The following is a 27,599-nucleotide window of genomic DNA, read 5'->3' as shown; positions in this document are numbered from 1 at the left end:
CTGCCTCATTCCGTCACTCTATATCATCTTTCAGCTTAGGATATTTTCTTTCAAATGATACCCTTTTCATTTTAACGTTTCTGTGAGCTTTCGTTCGTAAACAATCAACGAAAATGCGCTCTCGAACGGAGAAACACGCGACCTCAAAACCATCGATCAAAGCGTGCTAACGTTTTAGGACAGGTCGATATAGTATATAAATCATGCCCGAACGTTAGCGTTTGTCAATCAAGCCAAACCGCCCATTCAGAAACCGAGAAATTTGGAGGCTGATCTCTCAGGTTGACACGCGAGCTGACTGAAGTTTTCGTGAGGATTTATAGTTTATGGACTGTCGCCCGTGGTCAAGTGCAAGCCACTTCTCAGACACAGAAAGTTGCGTGTTCTGAGTTAACACAATCAGAGCGTAAAAATACGGGTTATTTTACGGGAAAATACTAAAACGGGAAGACAGCGGGAAAAGAGCTAAAATACGTGAAAAACCCGGAAAAAACGGGTGGGTTGACAGCTATGGTCATCCCTGGGGCACTCTATAAACATGCTCCAGCCAATGATTGATTCTACAAGAATGATTCTAAATGCGCGTTCATGACTGTTTCAGGAAGCACGGAGGGGAGGGGAGGGGGAGGAGGGGGGAGGGTCTAGCTAGCCTCTGTTTTGATTGAGAACACTTCGAATGTCAACAGGAAGTTACTCCACCCCAGATCGCTTAGAGCACCTTTAACTTGGATTACCAGGACACTCACACACACTTGTTTTTCAAAAAGCATAAACAAGCAAGTCTGAACATCAATACATATAAGTGCCATATTCCACCAGCTATCTCTTATATGAACACTATTAGTCCTATTACATTTTGAATAAGGGTACACCATATATATATAGTCTATTTTAATAGACATTTATCTCACCTTGTGCAAGACTTTCTAAGTAACCATGCATATCAGTCATCAAATGCTGACTGCTAATAGCCTATTTAACAAATGATTTGGCATTTACCCTATTTTGTCAGTTAATTATTCGTGTTTAGTTATTCCACATCATACCTCTTATATGAGCACCATTTATTACATCGGAACTAATAGTAGCCCCAGTGTCCTCAGTCAAATTTTATTTCAACATTTGGACTTCTTACGCAACATCTAACTTGATCCACGTGACGTCACGCTTCAGTCGGAAGTTCCAGCGCAGCAGCAGAAGAGGCGAACGCGAGTTAAACCAGTTTTAGTGTAAACAGCCAGAACATGGACGACGACGTGTTAACGACCTTAAAGATTTTAATAATCGGAGAGAGTGGTGTCGGTAAATCAAGGTGAGGTCTGAATGTGCTGTTTGTTGTTTTGTTTATTCTTGTCCGTACAGTAGGATGAGTTGTTAAAATAGCGTTAGCCTCGTCTGAACGAGCAACAAGCTCCGCTGAGTTAATGCTGGCTGTCTACTGTGCCGACTTTGCCAATTCAATTCAGCCATTAAACTTTACCTGTAAATGTTGTTTTTGGCTTAAGAACAGAAGGAAAGGTGCTATCGTGTCCTCTTCGTGGTATTTTGAGATGTGATGTTGATTTGTTTTTAAGCTACATTGCTAGCATTACAATAGTAAAACATAGGGATTCAATTATTTTGACTTTTTAAAAATACGCTGGTAATGAATACTTTGTATACTGTTACTGTTGTCGCATTCCTTTAAATATTTAATAAGAGCAGAGCAGTGTTAGCTGGCAGCTGTTCCTGTAGCAGTCATGCTATATGCTCGTTGTGTGGCAGTTACCTCTAGAAATACATACGGGCCTTAGATTGAGTTTATGGAGTGGTCAAATACTCACTTATGAACAGATGACGTATGATGATAAACTGATTTAGCTAAATTGGTGTTGCAAATAAATTCAAAGCCTTTTCTTATGCAAGTAGGAAAGTAAATGTCCTCTTCATTCTTGAATTTGTCATGTTTTCAAAGTTAAAAAACATGTAATTGTATAAGAAAACAATAATATAATAAACATATGTATGTGATATTTTATTACAACACTTATTTGTCATTTTAATGCTAATTTGCTTATATTTATCCGTTCTGTCCACAGTTTGCTCCTGCGTTTCACAGATGACACCTTCGACCCAGAATTAGCTGCAACCATCGGTGAGTCACACATGAGTGCTTGTGAATATTACAGATAATAACCACACATTGTTAACATGCCTGTAATCAGTTAATGCTCAAAACTAATGAGCTTATTAACTAAGTCTTACTGTGCAGTGAAGTCATGTTGTTAGAATATGTAGTTTTACCTCCATAACAAATGTAATTTAATCCTTGTGGAAATGGAGCCTAATTTAAAATCTGCATTTGATATTTTTCATTGATTGATTTAGGTGTGGACTTCAAAGTGAAAACTGTCGCTATAGATGGCAACCGAGCAAAGCTGGCCATATGGGTAAGTGCTGTAAGACTGTCTCTTATAAATATGAATTTTATAAATGCTTTACATTTGGTAAACACTCAGTAAAGTGATGTAATGGCTCAAATGTGTGTAATATTTTAGGCTTATTTGTCATGTCTACTGCTGTTACAATAGTCTTTCTCATTCCACTAGATGTCACTATTACACTTTGTAGAATTAAGTGTTGTTGGTCTGTTTAGATAAAGCTGCTGAAATCCTCTTGAACATCTGTTTTAGGACACTGCGGGTCAGGAGAGGTTCAGAACTCTAACACCAAGCTACTACAGAGGAGCCCAGGGTGTCATTTTGGGTTAGTGTTTTTGCATAATTTATTTTATTATTTATTACACAGCTCTCTGAAGCAAGAGTTCTGCAGATGTTTTGTATAATGACTGATTTCCTACATAGCTGTGTTAATTTCATGTTTCCTCTCATGATAAAATAATTTCTACTTAATTTAATTTTCTTGACAATTTATTTAATTATTAAATTGGTAAGTAGCCATGAATAAGTAGAGGCCTACAGTTAGACGGTCAGTATTTAGTATATATTAACTCTCAAACAACACTAGTTGCTGAATGTGAAATTTACAGTGTTATGGTTTTCTCTTCTTTTAGTGTATGATGTTACACGGCGGGACACATTCACAAAACTTGAGAACTGGCTCAACGAACTGGAGACATATTGTACACGCAATGACCTGGTTAAAATGCTAGTGGGGAACAAAATTGACAAGGTTTGTTTGATTAATATTCTGAATGTAAACCTGCATGATACAATGTTTTCAAGCTATGTTTTCATGTTTTAAAGCTGTAAAGGTTGTTAGGGTAGAAAAGGGGAAAGGGATAGTTCCCCCTATAATGAAAATTAAGTCATCCTTTACTCACCCCAGTGTTGTTCTTCTAATGCAGTATGCCATTCTTTCTTTTTTGACCACAAAAAGAGATTTATTTAAAAAAAAAAAAGTGTCCTGCTCATGCTTGTCCATATGCCAGTGAATAGCAACCAGCTTTAGGCTTTTAAAAAAATATGCAAAAATTCCACAAATCGGTTCCATGCAACACATGTCAGATATTCCAAGTGTTCTGGGGATTTTGATGTGAAAACAAACAGAAATTTAATGTATGAAGAATCTTGACCTTGGTCGTTGATCTTCTGTGCATGGCTGCCGTTCATAAGATTCTGTTGGCGCCTCAGTTCACTCTGACTTACCCAAAAAAAGCAAACAAGTTGTGTGAAAACAAAATTAATAAAACGGTGACCAACGCTCAGTGAAATCACCTTGGTCCCAAATCCTACTCTGCAGTAGATGCCAACCTTTTTGAGTTGAATCAAGTTAAAAGATTAGTTCACTTCTGAATGAAAATTTCCTGATAATTTACTCACCCCCATGTCATCCAAGATCTTCATGTCTTTCTTCAGTCGAAAAGGAATTAAGGTTTTTGATAAAAACATTCCAGGATTATTATCCTTATAGTGGACTTCAGTGGCCTCCAGACGGTTGAAGGTCAAAATGACAGTTTCAGTGCAGCTTCAAAGGCCTTTAAACAATGCCAGACGAGGAATAAGGATCTTATCTAGCGAAACTATTGGTCATTTTCGGGGGGGAAAAAAACAAAAAACTAAAAACTATATGCTTTATAAACACACATGATCACCTTGCACATGCTTCCACCATTCCGCTTTCCATATTCTTCAAAAAGCTTACGCTGTATGTCCTACACCTTCCCTATTCTATTTACGGAAAAGGAACTGGCGCCACGCTCATTCCGTAAGTTGAATTGGGAAAGCGTAGGACATGCAGAGTAAGCTTTTTGAAGAATACGGAAAGCGGAAGCACTTATAAGGCGATCATTTGTATTTATAAAGCATAAACATTTGTATTTTTTTAGAAAATGGCTGATCGTTTCACTTGATAAGACTCTTAAGATTCCTCGTCTGGTATCGTTTAAAGCCCTTTGAAGCTGCACTGAAACTGTCATTTTTACCTTCAACCGTTTGGAGGCCAATTTGAGGCCATTGAAGTCCACTATAAGGAGAATAATCCTGTAATGTTTTCATCAAAAACATTTATTTCTTTTTGACTGAAGAAAGAAAGACATGAACATCTTGGAGGATATGGGGGTGAGTAAATTATCAGGAACATTTTATTTGAAAGGTGACTAATCGTTCAGTTTGACTTTGAAGTCTGACTAACATATTATTAACTATATTATGCAAACATACAGCGCTTGATACTAATATGTCAGTGATTCCAACTGTGATTAAAATATCTAATATTGTATGCCAAGGTCTATTTTCTGCTGAAGAGCTGGCACTTGTTGAATTTGCTTATATGAAAGCAATTCAACAGTTTAAAAAAAATTCTAAACCCCCGCCCCCCCTGGAATGTGACCTTAAAGACAAGTGTTGAAGTTACATGTGCTAACATTGGGAGTTTCCTCACATTTTTATTTAATTTTTTTGTTTCCTTGTCTTGGGTGATTCAGAATTCTAATTAGAAAGCCCTTTTCTGTTTCAGGACAACCGTGAAGTAGACCGGAACGAAGGCTTGAAGTTTGCACGGAAACACTCAATGCTTTTTATCGGTATGTTTCCTCTTTATCATCATTCCTTTTGTTTTCAGTTGGATTGAATGTTTTGGATGAGTCTCTTTGGAACTTAAACTAATTAGCTTTCTTGGCACCACAGTCCCCTTGTTAGCCATTAGAGAATGTTGATGAGCATGATGGTCTGTCTTTGTCCAACCAATACTGTCTTGCCAGGATTTTCTTTATATTTTCCAGAACCTTTTGAAATAAAGATGTTAAAAAAGCTTTCAGTTATAAGAAGTGAACTTGGGTTGAACAGATGCTTTGAAATGGCCATTGACTCTTTGTTCCTGGATAGATCATGGAACATAAGTAGTAGACTTTTCTGCCATACTACTTTATCTGCAGAGTGGGACTACTGGGTACTGTATCCCAGAGTGCAATGTGCTTGACCTGTCCTTCCTTTTCCCTCAAAGTGACTGAATCTGGATGTAATATCAGCTGTAATATATATAAGTTTATATATATATATAAAGTTTATATAGACTCATTGGCTGCTATACTATATAGTAGGTGAAAAAGTATGTGACAAAAAAAGTATAAAAAGTATCTGAATTCACAGTGCTCAAAAAGTACCTCTACTTCCGGTGAGATTCTGAAGTGTGCGAACGATGGACACTTTACTATCACATGAGGCCACAAGAGAGGATTTGTGAATGGCAGTGAAGCGACGCAACTGCCGCTAGTAGGTCACATGATAACGACAACGTTGTGAATGTAGTGCGTTCAGATTACATTCATACTACAGACATTCACATTTCACTATATAGAACATACTTTTTTAGCGATCGTGAAGTAAGTAATTATTCAAAATAAGAACCTACTCAAGAGTGTATGCGATTTTGGATGCAGCCAGTATTTGATTTTGAGTGCCAAAAGCTCATATTCTTTACACAAACAAATGAACGCTTGCAGGACTGCAACATGCTGAGGACAACAATACTATTTCCAATATGTTTTTATAGAAGACAGTATATATAGCACAGTATACTAGGATTTAATTCTAAATAGCATACAGTATCTCACAGAAGTGAGTACACCCCTCACATTTTTGTAAATATTTTATTATATCTTTTCATGTGACAACACTGAAGAAATGACAATTTGCTACAATGTAAAGTAGTGAGTGTACAGCTTGTATAACAGTGTAAATTTTCTGTCCCCTCAAAATAACTCAACACACAGCCATTAATGTCTAAACCACTGGCTACAAAAGTGAGTACACCCCTAAGTGAAAATGTAGCTCAGTTTCAGGGTCTTGGAAATCTTCTTATAGCTTTATGTAGAGCAACAATTCTTTTTTTCAGATCCTCAGAGAGTTCTTTGCCATGAGGTGCCATGTTGAACTTTCAGTGATCAGTACGAGAGAGTGAGAGCGATAATACCAAATTTAACACACCTGCTCCCCATTCACACCTGAGAACTTGTAACACTAACGAGTCACATGACACCAGGGAGAGAAAATGGCCAATTTGGACATTTTCACTTAGGGGTGTACTCACTTTTGTGGCCAGCGGTTTAGACCTTAAAGGTGCTAAAGAGGATCTTTTCGTCGACTGAGAAACCAAAGACTGTTAGTGAGTTTTTGAAATGAGCGCATGCGTAAGAACAACCCCCCTCCTTCACAGCTCATTTCGAGGGAACGCCTCCCAAAACTCGTGAACGAGTATTGAAACACGAGTGTTTACCACCGGCCTTCACTGTGTCGTGTTAGTGGATTCATTATGTCGGACTCACCGCAGGTAACTCATAATCTGCAGTTGTTTCTCCTGTCTCCTGACAAAAACATTGCATGCGGCGCCTATAGAGTGTGGAAAGTTATGGAGTGTGGATTTTTAACTGCAACTGCAACCGCTGCCGTCTGTCAGTCAAATAATAGTAGTGAATGGGAACTTCAACTATAACAGTAAATAAAACTTGCTTAGACAAATCCAAATTAAACCCTGCGGCTCGTGACGACACATTGATGTCCTAAGACACGAAACGATCGGTTTGTGCGAGAAACCGAACATTATTTATATAATTTTTTAATTTAAAAAAAAAAACGCTCTGATGACGGAAGTGATGTCTCGCCCATATACTTCAATGAGCGCGAGACATCACTTCCGTTTTCAGAGCGCGATCAGACCTCACTAACCGGAAGTTTAACGAAGTTGGACATGGTGGTGTATTAGAGGTAAAAAAAATTATATAAATAATGTTCGGTTTCTCGCACAAACCGATCGTTTCGTGTCTTAGGACATCAGTGTGTCGTCACGAGCCGTAGGGTTTAATTTGGATTTGTCTATAGAAGTTTTTTCGACTCTTAATGTTCAAGTTCCCAATCACTGCTATTATTTGACTGACAGACGGCAGCGGTTGCAGTTAAAAATCATAATTTGCGTTCAACTGAAGAAAAAAAGTTACCTACATCTTGGATGCCTTGGGGGTAAGCAGATAAACATCAAATTTTCATTTTTGGGTGAACTATCCCTTTAAGGCCCTACCTCGTATTCCTTTCAGTGCACCTAATAAATAGTCTTTTATCAGTTAGTAAAGACAGTTTCAAGTAATATTGCAAAAATGTATAAAACAAAACATCCTCTTTAGCACCTTTAATGGCTGTGTGTCGAGTTATTTTGAGGGGACAGCAAATTTACACTTATTCAAGCTGTACACTCACTACTTTACATTATAGCAGTGTCATTTCTTCAGTGTTGTCACCTGAAAAGATATAATAAAATATTTACAAAAATGTGAGGGGTGTACTCACATTTTATGTCAGATTTGTATAATCAGATTTTGGGGTTTAATGGATTTTTCTGTTGAACAGCCCACTAAACGTATTGTGCTTAGTTTTGGTTGTTATCAGTAACCTGATGTCATTCTTCTTTTACGATCTGATGTCATCATTTCACCTTTATACTCTTAAACTGAGATTGCATCACATAATTATTACTTTGAGTCACCTTGCTGCTTCTTTTAATCTCTCCTGTCCATCTTACCACGTGTGGTGCCATTATCAGAGGCTAGCGCAAAGACGCGGGATGGAGTTCAGTGTGCCTTTGAAGAACTAGTGGAGAAGATCTTGCAGACGCCAGGGCTCTGGGAGAGCAGCATCCAGAACCACGGTGTCCTGCTGTCTGATCACGAACAGCAGCGTCCAGGTGCCTGTGGGGGCTACTGCTCTCTGGTTTAACATCCTCACCTCAATCCAGAACCACAAACTGAGATGGAAAGCACCGTGTTCTTTCTTCTGAATGAGAGCTTCCTCTGAGGGGGAACGGTCTGCTCCTTTAGGGCTGGTCAAAGGGACCTTTGCAGTTTGCACACTCTCTGTCACACAGTTGTTGTTGAGTCCCAGTATTCTGTCATGTTATTTTCAATGAATGTATCACAGAACTACATTACCTTTAGCCTATGTAAACCTTTTATGTAAAATGAGTCCTGTTGAAGATTGCAACCTGAGCATGTTGAATTAGGCCAGATATTATGGGACAGAGCTGACATGCTTCCCCCTCAATGGGAGCACCACCTTTGACCTGATGTGTGTAGGCCAATAGGATTACTGGAAGGGAAGGGGCCGAGAAACGGCAGGATCTGATGATCAGTGTGGTGAACTCATTCAACATTATAGTCATCAAATGTCCTTTGTACCTGGACTACATTTCATGTGCTTAACATATTCTCTGCTGCTCTCCTTTTAATCCCTTGCTTTTTATTTAAAAAGATATTCTTTATCCTATGTTATTATTTTTTAAATAATATTTGGCCTTAGAAATATTGCTTAACATGATTCTACCTTTTGGAAAAGTTGGAAATATTCTTTTGTAAATAATACGTCTTTAGTAGCTGTTCTGAAGCATAATTCACACAATTGTCTATGAAATGCTGTTTAGCTGCAGCTCTCATGAGTTGAGATACATTAAGCATGTTTAAATAATGTAATCTATGATGACTTGAGTCTGAATAACACATGGGATGATCCATTTTACTTCAATGTGTTTTAATCTTTGACTCATTTTTTCTATTTCTTTTCTAGTTTAATGTGAATGGATACCAAAAAAACTGTGTTAATGGTTGTTTTTAATCACAAAGCCTTCCTGTGACTTGTTCTTGATTCTATTCACATATTGACTTGACACAAGGAAGATTTGGTTATGCCTTAATATTTATTCGATCTGCATGTTTAACATGATCTCCACTACTGGCTTTCACTATGATTCTGTAGAGAGAGTGTTATTGTAGCCAGGCAAAATGGCCAGTCGTACATGATTAAATTGGTCATTTAATTTAATTATAAATGTATCTTGGTCAAAACGTTTAATATGTTTGACTTTCATTTCACCTCAAATAGAGGAGTTTGTTCTGCTGCAGAGAGACTTATTCATTCATGGTAAGAATTGCTTATGATATCCTGTAGCCAGAAAACCAAACACTAACCAGACCCCTAATTAGGATCTCTTACAATTCATGGGTATTAAATTCACATACAACAGTTCTGTGTTCATAAATTCTTTATACTTAATTTTGTAGGGTTTTTTTTTTTTTCTAGTCTGTATGACATTTTCCGTTATGTTGTGGAAATTAGAATTATGTCTTACAGGCTTTTTTTCATTAAAATATCTAACTTGTAGAAATGTTTATACGTTGTTTTGCCACAGAATTGTCTTTTGTTGAAGTCTGTGTGAATGTGTTCAAAGTTATATCCTCATTATATTTAGCGTGTAATTTCTAGTAAATGAACTCCAGATGAGCATATATGTCTGTGGCAATCGCATAAAGGCAGGGAATTGATACCTACTGCAGCTCCATGTTAGTTTAACAGGCCACGTATGAAACATTTCTATACTGTGCACTACATACACAAACTCTAAAATATACAATGAACATGCTTGTCACAACAAATGTCAAAAGTTTGCACCCTGATGTGTGGCAGTTCAGGTCACTCATTGGTATCATGGTCATCTTTCTCTCCTTTCATTGAACTGATTACACAGAGCTCTGCTTGTCAGAAATAAACTAAAATTGCATGTTATTTTTATGGATTTTTGCTTGTAAAAAGGGTAATTGTCTTTAGATTGTCCTGTACCTTGAAGCGATATCAAGTAATTTTGCTCTAATTATGATCTTTAGATCAGCTCGAATGCGAGTGTTTTTTTTTCTTTCTTTCTTCAGTTTAATAAAGAAGTTAACTTTGAGTGTAATTTTGCCCCCGATTATAGTAGTGGTGTTCTCTACATTTTTGATCGAATCAGTTGAGTGTATGATTCAACGACTTATTCATATAAACTTGTCCCATTCACATATTCATTTACATGAACATTAGATTCCTAACTTGCACAGTACCCAGTCGCTGCATTTAGAACCAGAGAAGGCAATCGCAATGAGCAATGGTGAGTATAAGTGATGGCTTTGCCTTGCTGAAGTGTTTTTTTTTAGCAAAATATTCTAGTCTTTTCCACTGACCAGTTCGTTAGACGTAAATAAACATACAAGACTTACGCATCACAGTACAGTGTGTGTGCACAAGGCATTTTTGATTCCGATTGAGAAAATAGATCTACACCCCCCCTTCCTATCTGATCGAAATCGTATTGAGATTAAGCTCAGTCGAATTGACTGAAGTGGGTACATGGTTTTTCAGTCTGTTTATTTCCTCAAACTGTAGAAAGTCCCTAAAATAAATAAATAAAGAAACTGACAATTCTTGCTGCTCGCCAATCTCAAGTAAAGCATTTGGACATTGACTGGTGCTCTTTCATATGTTAAAGACATTAATTAGTGGGCTTTCCAAAGGGCCTCTAGGCCTATAGCAATCAGCTAACCAGCTAACCTAACCAGTTGTTTTTATTCAATTTAAATATCTCAATGTTAGTGAGAAGAAGAAAAACAAAAACTTTTAGATATCAATCTGCATACGCGATGGACATGGGTTATATGCTCATCTTTGCTCACTCCTTTGAAGGTGTCTAGTAAAATGGCTTCATATTTAATGAAGCACATACAAGCGATGCAGTCTGTTTTACAGAATACAGAAGTTTGTTGTGCAATGCTGCTATGTTATGTGAAGAAAAAGTTGCTGTAGGGGAGAGAATGAGAGGTTATTGTCTCACCCTGACTAAGATTTTCAAATAGGCATATTGACTAATCTCCATTAGGCTGTAAAAAGAAATAGCCTTAAATCATTTTGTAGGCTAGACGTAGCCCTACAGTAAGTCATTTCTAATTGTGATTTTGATTTCATGTGTCTGATAGTATCTGTCCAAAAAGTTCACTTTCCAGTACAATGCACTGGTAAAGAAACAATCAGATTCCAATCTTTGATGTGACATAAGCACTGAACTAAACGTTTATATAAACATCTCTATGGCCATCATGATGTCTGGAACTGAAACTACATAAAAATCAACAGATTTCCACCAATGTCACACTTTTTCCTGCTCCTTCTCCATTTCGGTTAGAGGTGTTTTACTGTTTGAATTGGCTCTTTGTGTTGATTCAGCAGGTGCAGTTGACCACTGAATGATTCTAGATGAGGATAGGGCCAGAAGAATGGTGGATATTATGTTTTAGTCTTCCTTGAAGCATGGGTGGGGAGAAATAATGCTGGAGAGCAAAACACAGAGCATGTGGTCAGGTCTGTAAGGAGATACAACAGGGCAGACTGTATATTCAATACCAAATTCTTGCTGCTGGCTGAACCGTTTAAATGTGTCCAGCAAGACTCAAACATAACGGACTGTTCAAACAGCCTATCTAGAAGAGTTATCAGGTACATAACTGAAATGCAAATGCTTATCCAATATGGCCTAGTACAAGCCGCTGAGCTCTCTGCAGATGTCAAGGGTAACTGTTTCAGCATGGGTGCGCTATTTCTTTATCAGATTGGAGTGCTAGTTGCTTTTATCAAAATGTGGCTCTGACCCTGTATATTACATACTGGATTAGGTGAAAATTATGGTGGTCCATTTCTGCTTTACAGTAAATAATTACAATAAAATGGTAAAAAATAATAAATTAATAAAATACCTATATATATATAGTTTCACTTCCAGGCATCATAATTGCCATAGAGATAGTAATGTTGACTTTACAGTATTTCTTGCAAATACAATAACTAATAACTGTAATTTTATATAATACAGTGTCATAATTTATCCCATAATGCGACTTTCTTATTTTAAATTTTGTCTCCCAATTACCTTTTCTATTTTTCACTCCAAGGAAATGGGCGTCCAAAGAAAACAAGAGATGAAAGGAGCAAATTTAATCAAAGCGCAAATGTATTTTATTGAGAAACCTTTATTTGCTCTCAAATGACTCTGTTTTGCATGATAAACTTGGCAATGACACATGAAATTAAAAGAAAAAAATGTTGCTTCATTCATACAGAATATTCAAAAAAACAAAAAAGAAAATAAAAAGGAAATAAACTTCCTCTATATGCCATACTTGCCAAAACAAAACACAAGAATCCACATGTATATGCCATTGCCATAGGATGACAATAATCCTGTGTCAATTAAAATTAAAATTAACATAACTTAGGAAAATGAATACATACATGATTAATATATTACATTTTAACCACGAACAAAACTGCATTTTTAGAAATGATGACAGTATAAATCAAAAAGAGTCAGATTTTTGTGCTTCTGTGTTTAGCTGTAGTGACCGTCCACACAATAAACTCTCTTTTCTGCGTCATTTTTCATCAGACAGTGGTAAAAAAAAAATAGGCACGCTGGTCAATCAACATGTACTTTTCCTCTCAGAAAAGGCTGTTGTGGATCATTTTCAACTAAATTATTGCATGTAGTACATAGTCAAGTGTTCAGGTAGTCTTTTAGCAATTATAACCTAGTACAGACCGCTGTCCAGTCTGTTAGCCACTAATGTCGGGGTTGTACGGGCACTTTGACAGTCTTAATCTCTGCTATATGGGAAGACTTCTGGATGATACAGCTGGTGGTGCCCGGCGCTGCGCTCTCCTTCCCTTGGGCCAGGTTGGTCAGGGCCATGGCGGCATGGAGCTCTTTCCAGTAAGTCTCATTATTTCCTCCTCCGCCACCTTTATAAGCACTGCTGTTTCCAAATTGAAAGGAAATGGTTAATGAGGAGTTTTAGCAGTACCTAAAAACCTTATGATTCATTAGCATTCTTACCTATCACTTTGGCGTGTGCCACAGTCCAACGTCACTGAAAAATACAGTTTGATGAAATGAGTTATAAACTAGATATTTAAACTGGATTTTAAAAAAAGCCTCAAAAGCTCCTGGGCTAAATTTTGGCACATCATTTATGCAGCTAATGAAAAGTCCCTGAGCTACTCTCTCTCTATATCGATGGAACTGATGTGTAAACTTGTTTTCACGTGTGCTTGTACATGGGTGAGTAAGAGGGTGTTTGCCGAGCTCAGGGAGATTTAAGTGGAGCTCTGCAGGCTGTGCCTACAGCCACATTCATGCGCTCCGGCCAAAACAAATGCAATTATGCTTCCCCTGCGCTCTCGAGATGGAAAAAGGATATCTGCTCTGTGTCAGAAACAGACACGTTGTTCCAGCACTCTGCAACCCGATTTGCATTTTTTAAATTATTACACCTTTTCCTTTAGCTAACGGCTATTTAAATTGTTGTGAAGTTGCGTTAAAGTGTCCCTATTATGCTCTTTTGAATATTACCTTTAATGCAGTGTTATATAGCTGTTTGTGAATGTAAAACGTCTGCAAAGTTTTAAAGATCAATGTGCACGACAAAGTTATTGTCACCTAAAAGAAAGAATAGATTCTGAACTGCCTGAAACAAGTCGTCAGTAATTTTATTCTCACTTCGTTATGTACTTGCTATGTAACAGTGTAACACATTTGCATAATGCCAGCCTATGGTCTTCATTGGTTGACTGTGTTTGAGGGTCAAAGTAGACGTTGTTCACTTTAGTTGTAGCTGCCTGGAAGAGTTTGGTTTTTGTTTTCGAGAAGATGTTGAGAAAACGCTGTTTTTGGTACTGTGAATCCACTTTCTATGAATGAGAACTTTGTATGATGAGAACTCATGCTCATATTGATATGATAAAACGTCTCGGTTACGTATGTAACCCTCGTTCCCTGAAGGAGGGAATGGAGACGTACATCAGTAGTGACCGACGAATTGGGATAACGCACTTCATCGGTCACTACTGACGTACGTCGAATGTGACCGACTGAAAGGGAACGTCTCGGTTACGTTTGTAACCCTCGTTCCCTGAAGGAGGGAACGGAGACGTACGTCAGTAGTGACCGACGAATTGGGATATCGCAATTCGTCGGTCACTACTGACGTACGTCGAATGTGACAAGACTGAAAGGGAACGTCTCGGTTACGTATGTAACCCTCGTTCCCTGAAGGAGGGAACGGAGATGTATGTCAGTAGTGACCGACAAATTGGGATATCGCAATTCGTCGGTCACTACTGACGTACGTCGAACGTGACCGACTGAAAGGGAACCAACACCATTGTTACTGTTTGTATCACTAGCCCCTTTCGCACAGCAATCCCGGTAATTTAACAGTATGAATTACCAGAATTATGCATAATAGTATCCACTGTTGGGTGTAACGCGTTACTGTAATTAAATTACTTCACTGAAAAAGTAAAGTAAGGGATTGCTGTTCATTTTTAGGTAATTTAATTACAGTTACTTATAATGAACTTAAGTTACATACAGTAAATTAGTTCAACAGTTCTGTATAAATAAGTATTGAATTTAAAATCTAAATTTGTCATCTGATAGCTGTAAAGCAGTTGCGCGTGAGTTTGCAACTTAGCACCAGTTGGCTGCGTAGTCGCTGTCTGAAGATGCCGAATGGCTGTTTTGCAGAATGGAAATATTTTAATTACTTCACTTTTTTGACACAGGTAGGCAAGAACATTATGGTAAAATGTAAGCTATGTCCTAGGGAGAAAAAACTACTCGCGCACTCCTTGCTCGACGTAGCCGTCTCTCGTGAATGTCAAATTTTCGTGGTTTATTACACATAAATATTCAAATACACAAAAATGCCTGTCAAAATGCCTGTCTTGGCGTATATTCGCGTTGGTTATGTGAATGTGAACAGCATGTGTAACAGCATATTGTCTCTGTCCATTAGGTCTTAGTGACAGCAGTCTTTAAAACATGCTACTTTCTTCTTTTGTCTGTATTGTAAATGATAAACAACAAAAAAAAGCTTTAATAAGGATTAATCTATATTAAATTTGTACAGTTATGACTATGCAGAGTTATTTTGTATTGTTTAATTTCTGTGGTACTTTACTTGCTTCTATTAGACCTACCTGAAAAAATATAGGCCTAGCATTGTTTTATTTGTATCTTTAAATATTTTTACCGTATCGACTACCGAATTGAATATTGTGCACTTCTGGTGGTATTGCTATTTGTTACTAAAGATTTTTAAGTATTATAGTATGTCAGTATAAAGTATAAAGCTAAAATGTTTAGCTTTAAAAAAGCTATAAAAGGCTAAACTATTCCATGTTTGACTCATATTTAAATTATTAAAAGAGTTTCCTTTCTATTGTCTATCAGGTCAAGGTTTATAGGCATTTTTAAAAGTAATGAGTTGAATTACTTATTGAGAAATTAAATTACATTTCAGTAATTAGAAAAGTATTTTAAATACAACATTGATGATGTAATTAGTAATTAATTACTTTTTTGAAGTAACTTACCTAACACTGATAGTATCCGACTGCAGAGCCTCAACACTTATGAATGGAAAAGAAGGCAGGGTCTCAAGCGCAACACATTGAAAAAACTGCTAAACGTGGCTCAACGATCAAAAATGATAATCTTGCGCATATTTAAATAGAAAAACTATTACTGTAAACAGCACGGAGTAACCACGTCATCTCCATAAGAACTTTGATTGGCCTAAAGCAGACTTCTTACGTCAGCACGTTCTGACTTTGTATGTGCTCATACTAGTAATCTTCATTCTGCGTTCACACAGAGCATATTAGCGGTAATTTACTGGTAATGTTACAACAGTAAAGACTGTATGTGTGAAAGGGGCTACTGTGTATGAAGTGCTGAGGAAGAACTGAAATTCATATGTGGAAATAGGCATTTTGTTTCCGACAAGCGCTGTAAGCAGTAAACCAATCACAACAGACTGGGCTATCTGACCTGTTAACCTATTGTAGGAGACCTCCAAAATAAAATTAAGAACCTTTAAAATAGCATAATAGAGGCACTTTAAAGGAACAGTTCACCCAACATGAAAATGAAGATTTCACACTATCCATCTGAAACTATTTATTTTATAGGCACAGAATGAACAGCTACGGTTAAGAATTGGTTATATCATATTGCCTGAGCAAAAGTCAAACATAATATCTCCATTTAATATTGTTATTGGTTCAGCTCAGAGCTAAGAGTCGCATATACTTGGAAAGTTGATCAAACTTGAAAAACAGACCTTGAAACCTTTCAACTAGAAAAGTAATTTACAAAAATTTTATTTGCAAGTGTTGCTTTCATGTCATTCTACTCATGTGTGACTAACATTAGTAGTAACAACATAACAACATTAGAAGTAAATTTTGATCTGTTCTTCAGATAAAGCTTCAAAAGACTTGGAATATAGGGCATAAGTGATATAGACACTTTCATCACACTTATAATGGTTCTTTTGGGACCTTTTTGAAGCTAGATAACTCCTTTTCCTGTCTATGTACTTTTAAATTTTTCATTTTGTGAAACATGGATGAAAAGAAATATGGGTTTTGGAACAACATGAGGCTGATTAAATGATGACAGAATTTTCATTTTTTTAAATGAACTTTTAGTAAGAAATACACTGAAAAATACTAAGCAACAAACTAGAATTCAACGTCTGTGAGATTTTCTGTACAGTTAAACTACATCATGTCTTCAAACTAACCATTCACAAGCTAAACACTTTCAGACTATTTCACATTGCCGTCGATGCAAAATGAATGACAGGAAAGATCATATTTGGTTAGACAAGGGAGGACACCTCAAACAAATTGAGATCCATCCATTAAATATTCACGGACATCATATACTTATTTTCTCAGTCATGTTTTGGAATCAGTTTAAATTAATATCTTGCCTTTGTTCTACATAAATCTGGTTGTAATAGTGAAGCGGTCTTTCTTTTCTGCTGAAAGCATCGAGGTCAGTAAAGAAAAATCTTTCTTATGGGAGCTATGAGAGGGAAAATTGGACGACAGGCACGAGCACACAAAATGCTATTTTCAATTTTCTTTGCCTAAAACATCTCCAACTTGGATTTCTCAAACAGTATTTGGTGCCAAGAACTACTATAAACCATTAATAAATCATTTGGCTCTGGTTCCTGTGTGCTACTGAATGTCTGTCATCTTTTTAACTTCACTTCTATTGTCCACAGATGCTTTGGATTGACTTAACCTAAGGAAAAACACCAATTCCTCTGGTTAAAGACAGGAGGACTCTATTAACCAAAATCAAATTAGCTATAAACTGAGATCACACCATAAAAAACAAAGACAGAAAAAGGTTGATAAAAATGTGCTGTGTTTTCTTAACAAATCTGTCTCTTAATTGAATTTTAACTGGAAAAAATCAATCTCCTTAAAATTCCAAAATCTTTAAGATATGTGGCAAGGTAATCTATCCAGCTAGCATGTGCCGCAAGATGGTTTTATTCATGAAAATTCAACAAACTCACAAAGTCGACATGAATAGCTGTTCGCAACCCATTTTACTACTGTAATGTTATTTATTTTCAAGTAAAACAGGATATTCAAAGAGGAAAAAAGACTCCATTAGAAATCGGATTAAATGCAAAAGCCTGAATGAATGTGGAAACATTAGACTGTTTGAATTTAGTTAACATTATTCAATGGCCAAAACAACCTAACTGACATCTGCTATCGTTTTAGAAGAAAAGGATTATGTTATTACATTATGATTAAATATTGCGAAGACAAATACACCAATGAACTGTACATAAAAAGACAAGCAACATACATTAAGAAAGTAAATACAGTCAGTTCTCATTTCAATTTGACTTTAACAATTGAAACAACTGAACTCTACTCTAATCACTCCCTTCAACTCCAACTATTTGCTTATTTTTACCCTGCTTTTTATGTCATCACAGAACTTACTGCCATGTGTGTGACTTATAACAGCCAAAAGACATAAATGTTCCCTCATCTCCTTTAAAATTCTATCACAAGCTTTTTAGCACCATTCTCACAGCTATCAGTAGCTGAGCATACAATCCGTTCCGAACTACAGTACGGAGTTATGATGTGAAAATATTGACCTTTTTGCTTTATGATATTTATGTGGAAAACCACTTGTTTTCCATCTAAGGGAACTGTGAGGTGTGTCTCCAGGTCACATGCACGCTTCACTGAAACAATGGAATTTCAGCACTGCCTGATGTAAATTTGTATATTATATTATTATTTTATTCTTTTTATTATGTGTCTTGTCTTGTCGCTGTCACTCTGTTGCACTGTGGAGCTTCTGTCACTAAAACAAATTCCTAGTATGTGTAAACAACATACCTGGCAATAAAGCCCTTTCTGATTCTGATTCTGATGTAAATATAAGTCAATATTTACAGCTAATCATGCAAAAGTTTTGGTAACACTTTATTTTGACCGTCCCCTTTAGACATTCTGTTGACTATAAGGAATGTTGCACCTACATGTCAACTAACTCTCATTAGAGTATTATACTGTCTACTTAATATCTACAGTTTATTTTGATGCACCCCCAACTAACATTCAACTTAATAAGAAACTTTGCAAGTACATGACAACTTACTGTACTAAACTTAATCCCTTATTCTAATAACCCTATTCCTATCCCTAACAGTCTTCTAATACTCAACAAATACTCTAATGAAAGTTAGTTGACATGTAGGTGCAACATTTTTATAGTAAACGGATTGTGAAAATAAAGTGTTACCAAAGTTTTAATGTCAATGCTGGCATCATAATGGTACAAGTCTACAGAAGCTGAACGGCTGCTTTCTTGGTATGCAAGAAACATTCCTGACAGCCTCTCGTTTTACAGTGGCTTTGAGTGAGCAGATTTGTTGTTACTTTATACATTTATTATGGCAGGTTAGGAGCAAGCTTAGCTGAAATACCAAAATAACTGGCAAAATTACTGGTGTATTTTTTTTTTTAAATTAAAAAAATTAAAATTGACTTTTTTTGTCCATGTAGGACACACAAGGAAATGTCAGGCAGTTCTCAAACCTCATTAGTGCATTACACACAAATTTAAATTACGTTATGATTGGTTATGAGAAACACAAGAATCAGCAACATTTGGCATGAATGTTGGTGTTGACAAATTTTTAAAATGCCGTATGGGAATATACTCTAGGGCAGGGGAAGATATTCAGTGAATAATGACATAAATTTTCATCTTTTCCTCATACAAAGCTATCATGAAAGAAGACAGGTTGTATAAATACTATTATTACTTTCATTTTTTTAGCTTGACAACACTTGGTTTCCAGTCAATTTGTTGTATGGAAAAGCATAGCTTGAACATTCTCCAGAATATCTCCTTTTTATGTTCCATGGAAGAAAATCATAAAGGTTATTCAATTTTCATTTTGGGATGAACTACTTTTTTTGAGATCTATTCATTGAGCAAATTTGCACTGACAGTCTTTAAATGAGACTGTACTGTTTGTACTGTCTTTGTACTGTCATGTTGACAAAGAGGCATACAGAGAAGTTTTTTTTGTTTGTTTTGTTTGTTTTTCCTGAACAAGACACATTGAACAAAAGTCAGTTAATCTTATGCCTCAAATGTTGGCAACTTTTGTAATCAGCTAAACGTTTTTGACACTTCCAACACTGTACTGAAGCCATTCGCACATGCCTATTTGATCTGAAAGGAGAATTAAAATGCATTTGCATTTCAAAATGCATTTCCATATCAAAAACTTATTGTCATAAGACATGCAATGCTCTGTAGTAGCCCATAAATGCAACTAACTTCGTTACGCATTGTTAGATCGCTTCTGTTCATTACCAACACCAGCATGTTTTTATGCACTCATGCAATACTTCATCATAAATGAAAAAAGCAGAGCATTCCTTATTTTTCCCAAAATGAGACCATTCCAAAAGGGCGCAGATGCAGAATAAACATAGAAGTAGAACATTTTGAAATGTTGAGGTGGAATTATGTTAATGATGAATTAGACTCAACTCCTTTGGCAACACTAAAGCATTTGCTTTCATGAGGCATCAGCAGGTGTTCCTATAAGCTACGAGAGAACAGAGTCCAGGAACGTTCCACTCACCAATCAAACCATACGAAACCACAGCTTTACATTCAATTTCATTATTAATTCTAGTGGGATTCACAAAATCTTTCAATGCATTTGTCTCCATTTCAGTTTTTTATTTATTTACTTTGTCCATCTTAACACATAAAGCTGAAATACAGTATTCAGCAAGTTAGTCAGAGCAAACTATGTTCTATAAGACCTGTGTGATTGTCTTGTTTTTGCGGAACACAAAAAAGAGAAGATTAGTAGAGTGTTGATGCTGCACTTTTCTATACAACGGAATTGAATGGTGTCCAGGGCTTGTCAACGTCCAAAAAAACAAACACCATAAGTACTGTAAAAGTTGTCTATATGACTGTAGTTTATTCAAATTCCCCTAAAGTTAAATAAGTTTTGTCAATGAAACAGCCATATAAATTTCTAGTTCAGTCCAGTGCGCTGGCTGATACAGGACTGTGTTCCCAAACAGCAGGACTGCGTCTCCGAAACCAAGATAACATAACTGCGTTTATTGTGTTTCATCCACGCACTCTTGGATGCAAGTAATTTATTATAGGCTATGCAAAATTATTATATAAAGTGGCTTCTCTTATTGCAGCAACTTCCATTTTTTTTAAGTGATAATTAGCACCAGTTTATCATGAAGTGTTGATTTTGTTCTCTTTGACTCACTGGATGGAAACAGCTGCTTTATTCACAAATATTTTATGCGAAATTCCAATTATGTTCATTAGTTTGCAACTTTGGATGGAAACATAGCTATTCTCATATTCAATAACATGCTAAAATGATTCCTTGAGTTGTCATGATTGAAATAAATAGAGCAGAGTTGTGTCAACTACTTTTATGGCACTTTCTGAAGTGTAAAGAGCAGTATGAACATGATGCCTAACATCTTTCAAAAGTTATAGACATGTTGCAAAGACATGACATTGTTGAAATTATGATTTTTTTGGAGAACTATCCCTTTAAAAATATCAGACTACAAGAGTACAACAGCACATTTTTTTTTTTTATGTTTTTTTTTTTTTTTTTTTTACATTTTTGATTAAATGTAAAGCTACTTCCATCAAATGTCTTGCTTTTTGCTTGACAACCTATATCCTCTTAGGTTATATCCATTCTTACAATTTTGAAGCTTGAAATTTTGCGGCAGCTCTTACCTGTACGGTAGGTGAAGTTTGCCTCAGCTTCTGATGAGGGCGAAAGCAAATCATCCTCATACTCGTTGGAGCTAAATGATCCAGAATGTTTCCGATTCCGAGAGTCCATAATTTTTTCGGAAGCCATTACATGCCGAAGGGAATCATTTAGATAGCGGTTTAGCAAGCTGTTCTTGTATTTTGGTGGAGACACATAATCATCACAAACCGAGGGGTCTGTGCTTCGCCCCACACCTTTGCCTCTGCTGTCCTGAATAACGCTCTTGTGCGTGGGTCTGTTATAGTCTGATTCGCTGGCCTGCATCTTTAAAGGATTCTCCCCATCTGTGGAACAATAACATATCAAACTTAAACTAACTACAACTTTTGTCAAAACTGAGTTTGACTATGCTTAAATGGATATAAAATCAATTAAAATCTTGTTCACAGTTTTAGTGTTGACAAAGTTACTGCATTTTGTCTGAATACATCAAAATATGTCTATAGAATAGGTATCCGCCCGTACCGTCCGATGTTGTGTCGTCACTGCTAATGCTGAGTCTCTCAGCGTTTCCTTGTACATATTTGTTGTACAGTTTTATACGTAAAGCCCAACTCAAGTCAGGCTGCCGGACTGTGTTCTTGAGTCTTCGCCTCGCATTCGCAAACCAATTTGAGACCTGAAAAATACAAATGCATAATTGTTAAATTAGGAATAGCTTTTGGTTTATCTTGCTTGCATTGTCATGTATAATGTTTCAATGAATAATTAAAAAATGATGCAATACACAGTCATATTGTTTTGAGCCAATGTAGCTGTTTTTGTCCGCAGTTTGAAGATTTGCCATATTTAGACTTTTATTTTCTTATTTATATAATATTAATAATATATGCATACAGATTAATACAATTAAATAATTTATTCCTGCTTTTAACAATGGAATATTTCTATCCATCCGATATGACACGTTATACCATATAAAAAGGGTCATAAACACACTTGTCACCCGTTATACCACTGATGCAATCATACAGTAAACTTACATTTAAAATAGTGCGTCAGCAGCAGAAATAAGGTTGCAGGCAATACGTATAAAGCAGGAGGGTTATATGCATAACTATTATTCAAGCAACCCACCTGGCTTGCTTCATTTGCAGAAATGTATTGTATCTAGTTACTCTGTAAATACAATGGGTCTCATTCATGAAACACGAGCAGAACGAATTTTTGTGTAAATCGTGTGTAAAGTGGTTCTGGTGTAAATTTTTGGATTCATTAAAATGTTCGTATTTTCCAAATGTTAGTTGGTACGAAAGAAATCTACACCTGCTCCCAGCCACGCGTAAATAGTGCGTTTAACATCTGAATGTTTTGCTCATTAATAAGGTTGCATTTTAATTCACCTTAATAAGGTACATTACACAGCATTTTGAAAAAATATTATATATAGTAATTACATACGTTTTTTCTTTTTACTTTTATTGTGAGAGCCAGTAATAGCGTCTGCAAACGGAGCACTTTAATCAAATAATTAAGTGATTTCAATAGGGTTGGGCAAACTAATGGCCCCCTTAATTGTTATGGAAATTGTTTCCTATAAAATAGCCAAAATCCTTCATTTGGTGTCATAATATGATGCCCATATATAGTTGTCAGTCGGATTTAATGGGCGGGATTTATGGTAATTGAGAATGAACGTGCACGCGCGTCCCATTTACGACTGATTGGAATTCATTAACACACACACATTTCACTATCACTTCTGACGTTTACGAAGTATTTGTGAATCAGGAGAAGAGTTTTCGGGAAGGTCTCTTTACGCACAAATCACTCACATATTTACTTGTATATTTACGCATGTTTCATGAATGAGACCCAATGTGTATAGTAATGGTGACATTGGCTTTGTCAGGATTTATTTATTTTTCCTTTGGTAAATGTAAACTTAAAAAACTGCAATTGCACATATCTTGGACTAGTTTATATATATTCAAGATCGTCAATGAAAAACGCATGTGACCCTGAAGGATACTAGAGTCAGGTATTTCAATGCATTTAGACTGACCTGCTCTGCAGTATCAAAAACCCCGCTCTTTACGAGATTATTCTGTTTATGTGTAATGTAACTCAATCAAAAGAGATTTCAGTAGACCTCAGAAAGAGACTTGTTGAAGTTCATAAGACTGGAAGGGTTACATAAGAATTTCCAGATTTGGCCCTCCATCTATACATAATCAGATGATCATGATGACACAAAAGGAAGAAATTCAACATGATTGTTACTCATATGAGTGGGCTTTAGCAGACTAGTAGTGCACTTGGTAGTGTGTGTGAAGTTACCATCAGAGAAACACTAAAGAAGAGAGGAAGCCACTAATGTGCCTGTCTCACAACTGTTAAAGAATATTCCACAGCAGCTAGTTCTACACAGCCATATGTTTGAGCATGCCAACATCAAAACTTCATCCCATTTGTGAAAAATGAGGGGGGGAATAAAATGTTGTGGGGGCTGTTTTGATGCCTCTGGGCTTGGACAGTTTACAATCACTAATGAATACCAAGAAATTCTACAGCAGAACATAAGCACATCTGTCTGTTATCTAAAACTTGAAAGAAGATGGTTCATGCAACACAACACTAACCTAAAACACTGATGCGAACAACAATAGAGAAAGAATTTGGTATTTTATAGCAGCCAAGTCAGAGTCATTGAAATTCAGTTCAAATTCTGTGGACGATATAAACAGACATTGCTAAAATACAAATGGTCTGAAAATGTTTAATACATTTGCAGATATATAATTAAGTTAAAGCAATATAAAGTTGATATGGCCATGCCTGCAAGACACTTAATGTAGGGTTTATGTACTTTTTCCATTCATGTCACTGTTTAAACCAGCTGTTTTTGCCCAGATTTGACATTGAACTTTGAGTGATGACTCAACGTATACCAAAATTGTTTATCATATAAAATTAAGCAAAACATTTTTTTTTTTTTTTCAAAATTATCAAGAAATGCACAGGCCAAACAATTTGCACAATTGTTAGAATGACAAAATTTTGACAGAACAAAAACATAAATTAACAGTTCCAGTTTATTTTTATAAATAACAGCAGAACCAACCTAACAAAATGAAACAAACTGTCAGTATTAACAAGTGACAGATGAATTTGCACAAAAAAAGAACTGTTGTAGAGTTTGATTGTCAGAGTGGCCTTTAAAGTCACCATGAAATCAAAATAGATTTTTTTTGTTTTTTTTGTGCGGAATATTGCAGTATTTATTATAAATGATTTGTGACTGATTGAATAAAATGATTAAATGATTGAATAACTTCCCCTACCTCTTGCAGCTCATCTCTCTTTTCTGATGACGTGTTTACTGGCGTGTGGGCGGGGCAACATGTCACAAACGTGAGATCGACCAATAGCAAACCACAACCATCCAATGACCCAATCAATTCCCCATGGACAAAATCAAATCCTGCCCTACATTTTTTTTTTTTCTAGTTCGAGAAGCCATTTATATCGTATATACGTCACAAAGAGAAGAAAAGACTCACAACTTCTGCTTCATGTCAACTTCAATGTCAAATACAAAAGATATAGGAAGTGTTTTCTCATCCCTTATCCCATTGTATTTTGCAATCCTAACTATGCATTTTATGCTCATTATATAATAGAGGCAGTTAGCACTGTTTTATTTCAGAACAGATCTGCTACCCATTTTTGGACTATGACCCACTAGTGGCTTCAAATCAATGCCATTGTACATTGTTGTGTATGCTGTTTGTTGAAAATGTATTAATAGGACTAATAAGATTAGTCTTTTTTCACATCTGTACTTCTACATTCGGTAAATGTCGAAGTTTTTATATCATTGCATATGCATTATATGTGCCAAATCCATCCTGATTTGATCGATCTGATGTAAATAAACCTGATCAAGTATCAAGCTTATTCAGAGTTAGTGCTTATTTTAACCTCACCTGAACCAGGGTCATGTGGGAACCCAGAGCCAGCAGTATCTTCTCAGTTTTGGTGGGGTAAGGGTTGTCCCTGTGCTTATAGAGCCACTGCTTCAGTGGTCGAGCCATATCCTGCAAGGCCTGACGTTTGTGCCGCACCTTCCCTCCACTGCTCAAGAAAAACGACACAAATGTAAAAGTTTAAGTCAATGTCAATGGAGCATACAATTAAATATACATTACACATATTGTTCATTTCTTAAAAGCCAATATTGTTATCTATTACCATCTGTTCTGCTTTTTCACAGCAGATTCAGGGAATATACATCATTAGTCATCTTAACCGCAAGTCTCTTAAAGAGATGTGAGCTGATTTTTAACTCAACAAATAATTTATCGCTTAACAAATCATTTTTCCCCGCAATTACTTTGCTGATTTTATAATGATTCTTTGTAATCTTTCATGCAAAACTAGCTAAAAAATGACTTTTAATGGGAGATACAGTTGCTTTTTGAGCCTTTAGTTTTGACAAACTGTCAACAAAGCATCCATACCACTCACCACACTATATTAACACAAATTATTGCGCTGTCAGTGCATAACCCAAACATTTTACATGACTGGTAAGAGAGACAAATGATACTGTAAACAAAGTGCAGAGCATTGAAGCTCAAAGTAACGAAACATTTGAAAGAAAATAGATGATGTCCAATTAGATGATGTAGATATCCAAAACCGAGACAATCAGCAGATGTCACTGTGGACCAAATATGTGTAACATCCCTTTACCTTCCATACATAGCGATGTGATGCACTGACTGGTCACAATAGCTTTATATAACAGAAATACACTTTATGTGTATTGTATGAGTTTGAGGAGCACATCTTTGTTATTTTCCATGATAGCATCCTTGTAGGAAGTACACTTCCAGTAAGCTATACTGTACTGCTTTCCTATAAATTGAAGAAACAACCATTCAAACTACCACCTAGTGCAAATATTCAATAATCTTCATCATTTTGCCTCGTTCTCATAATCAGCCAGATGAACAAAACTAGTTTGTTACATTACACGTATACAAGAGATAACAGTGACGTTTTTCCACAGTGTCTTTTAAATATGAAAAGTATAAATAAACATTAATAGTTCACGAATATTTACTTATGCATATGGAGTGGGAAAAATAAAAAAAAGAAGCGGTCATTTAAAGTATCTACGCTACATTAACTATGTTTATCACGTTTATCACACTGTTTCATGCATTTCAAGTAATGGAGCACAACATACATACCCGTTTCGTTTGTGTTTTAGAGCTTCGGTGCCATCCATCACTTTGTGGCTTGTCAGTAAATCTGAATGTTGTCCATCAATCACCTCTAAATAGCTCCTACTGGTTCTTTCCACATTCTGTTCGGTCTCCTCAAAACGCAGCCGATCAAACTTACTGAAGACTGTCGTGTTCATCGCTGCTCGCGCTGCATTCATTGAGTGCCATGTGCCAAATCACAAATTAAATGTTCCTTATACTGCGATAATGCCCCTGTGAACGAAATGGGTTCTTATTTGAAATTATTTAAAAATTAATATATGTAGGCATTAATCACGTTTTAAATGCATATTTACAATGCATAGGTAAGATGAAGGCTATTCACCAAATCAATCAATTAAGTCCAATAGAGAAATTATTTAAAGTGCAAGTAACGTTAACTTAAAAAGCCCACTTAAATATTATATAAAGACATTCCAATAGCAACTATAGCAAATTGCTTAAAAATATAAAAACACTTACAAAGTTATCCTGTTAGTCGCTAAACTACAGCGACACTATAATTTCAGTGTCTTCCATCCCATTTGCGCTCAGCAACTGCGACTACACTATATCAGCTCAACGCTAAAGGGTTTCACACCCCGGAACATGAATATAGCTCGAATCTCGTCTTTCCCAAAGACTCTGGGGGGCTCGATCGTGTCCGCTACTGTGTGTCTGGCTGTGAGCGGGACTGGACCGTCTGCAGTGGAGTTCTCATTTGTAGCCTCCTTGTTTTACGGATAACATTTTATAGGTACGTTGGTGAGGCTTAGCTCAGCATTAGGAGGACCTTCATGATTTAAAGCAAATGTTTCATGCTCATGTGGTGGAAAGTTTAAAGCAGACCATGT

At 36.3% G+C, this 27,599-nt stretch overlaps 2 protein-coding genes across 3 annotated transcripts; one reads left to right on the top strand and one right to left on the bottom strand.

The window, feature by feature from the left end:
* The first annotated feature begins 1,171 nt into the window (after nt 1-1,171).
* Nucleotides 1,172-10,205, top strand: rab18b (RAB18B, member RAS oncogene family). Its single transcript, XM_067363496.1, has 7 exons — nt 1,172-1,312; nt 2,079-2,134; nt 2,368-2,429; nt 2,673-2,745; nt 3,053-3,171; nt 4,957-5,023; nt 8,032-10,205. The coding sequence occupies exons 1-7, from the start codon at nt 1,245-1,247 to the stop codon at nt 8,202-8,204; spliced, it is 618 nt and encodes a 205-aa protein (XP_067219597.1). The 5' UTR covers nt 1,172-1,244; the 3' UTR covers nt 8,205-10,205.
* A 2,186-nt stretch (nt 10,206-12,391) lies between these two features.
* mkxb (mohawk homeobox b) lies at nt 12,392-27,345 on the bottom strand. 2 transcript variants are annotated; one of them, XM_067363599.1, is made up of 7 exons: nt 27,229-27,345; nt 26,731-26,979; nt 25,459-25,606; nt 21,995-22,148; nt 21,490-21,813; nt 13,174-13,207; nt 12,392-13,093 (listed from the first exon to the last, which is right to left on the bottom strand). In XM_067363599.1, the coding sequence occupies exons 2-7, from the start codon at nt 26,922-26,924 to the stop codon at nt 12,901-12,903; spliced, it is 1,047 nt and encodes a 348-aa protein (XP_067219700.1). In that variant the 5' UTR covers nt 26,925-26,979; nt 27,229-27,345; the 3' UTR covers nt 12,392-12,900. The 2 variants fall into 2 exon arrangements, with proteins under 2 accessions (XP_067219700.1, XP_067219701.1); XM_067363600.1 differs by having other exon boundaries at nt 12,392-13,090.
* Nucleotides 27,346-27,599: the final 254 nt, after the last annotated feature.

Source organism: Chanodichthys erythropterus, chromosome 16 (assembly GCF_024489055.1).
Source record: "Chanodichthys erythropterus isolate Z2021 chromosome 16, ASM2448905v1, whole genome shotgun sequence".
Taxonomy (NCBI): Eukaryota; Metazoa; Chordata; class Actinopteri; order Cypriniformes; family Xenocyprididae; genus Chanodichthys; species Chanodichthys erythropterus.
The sequence above is the reverse complement of the archived record's forward strand: the minus strand, read 5'-3'. Positions and strand labels throughout refer to the sequence as shown.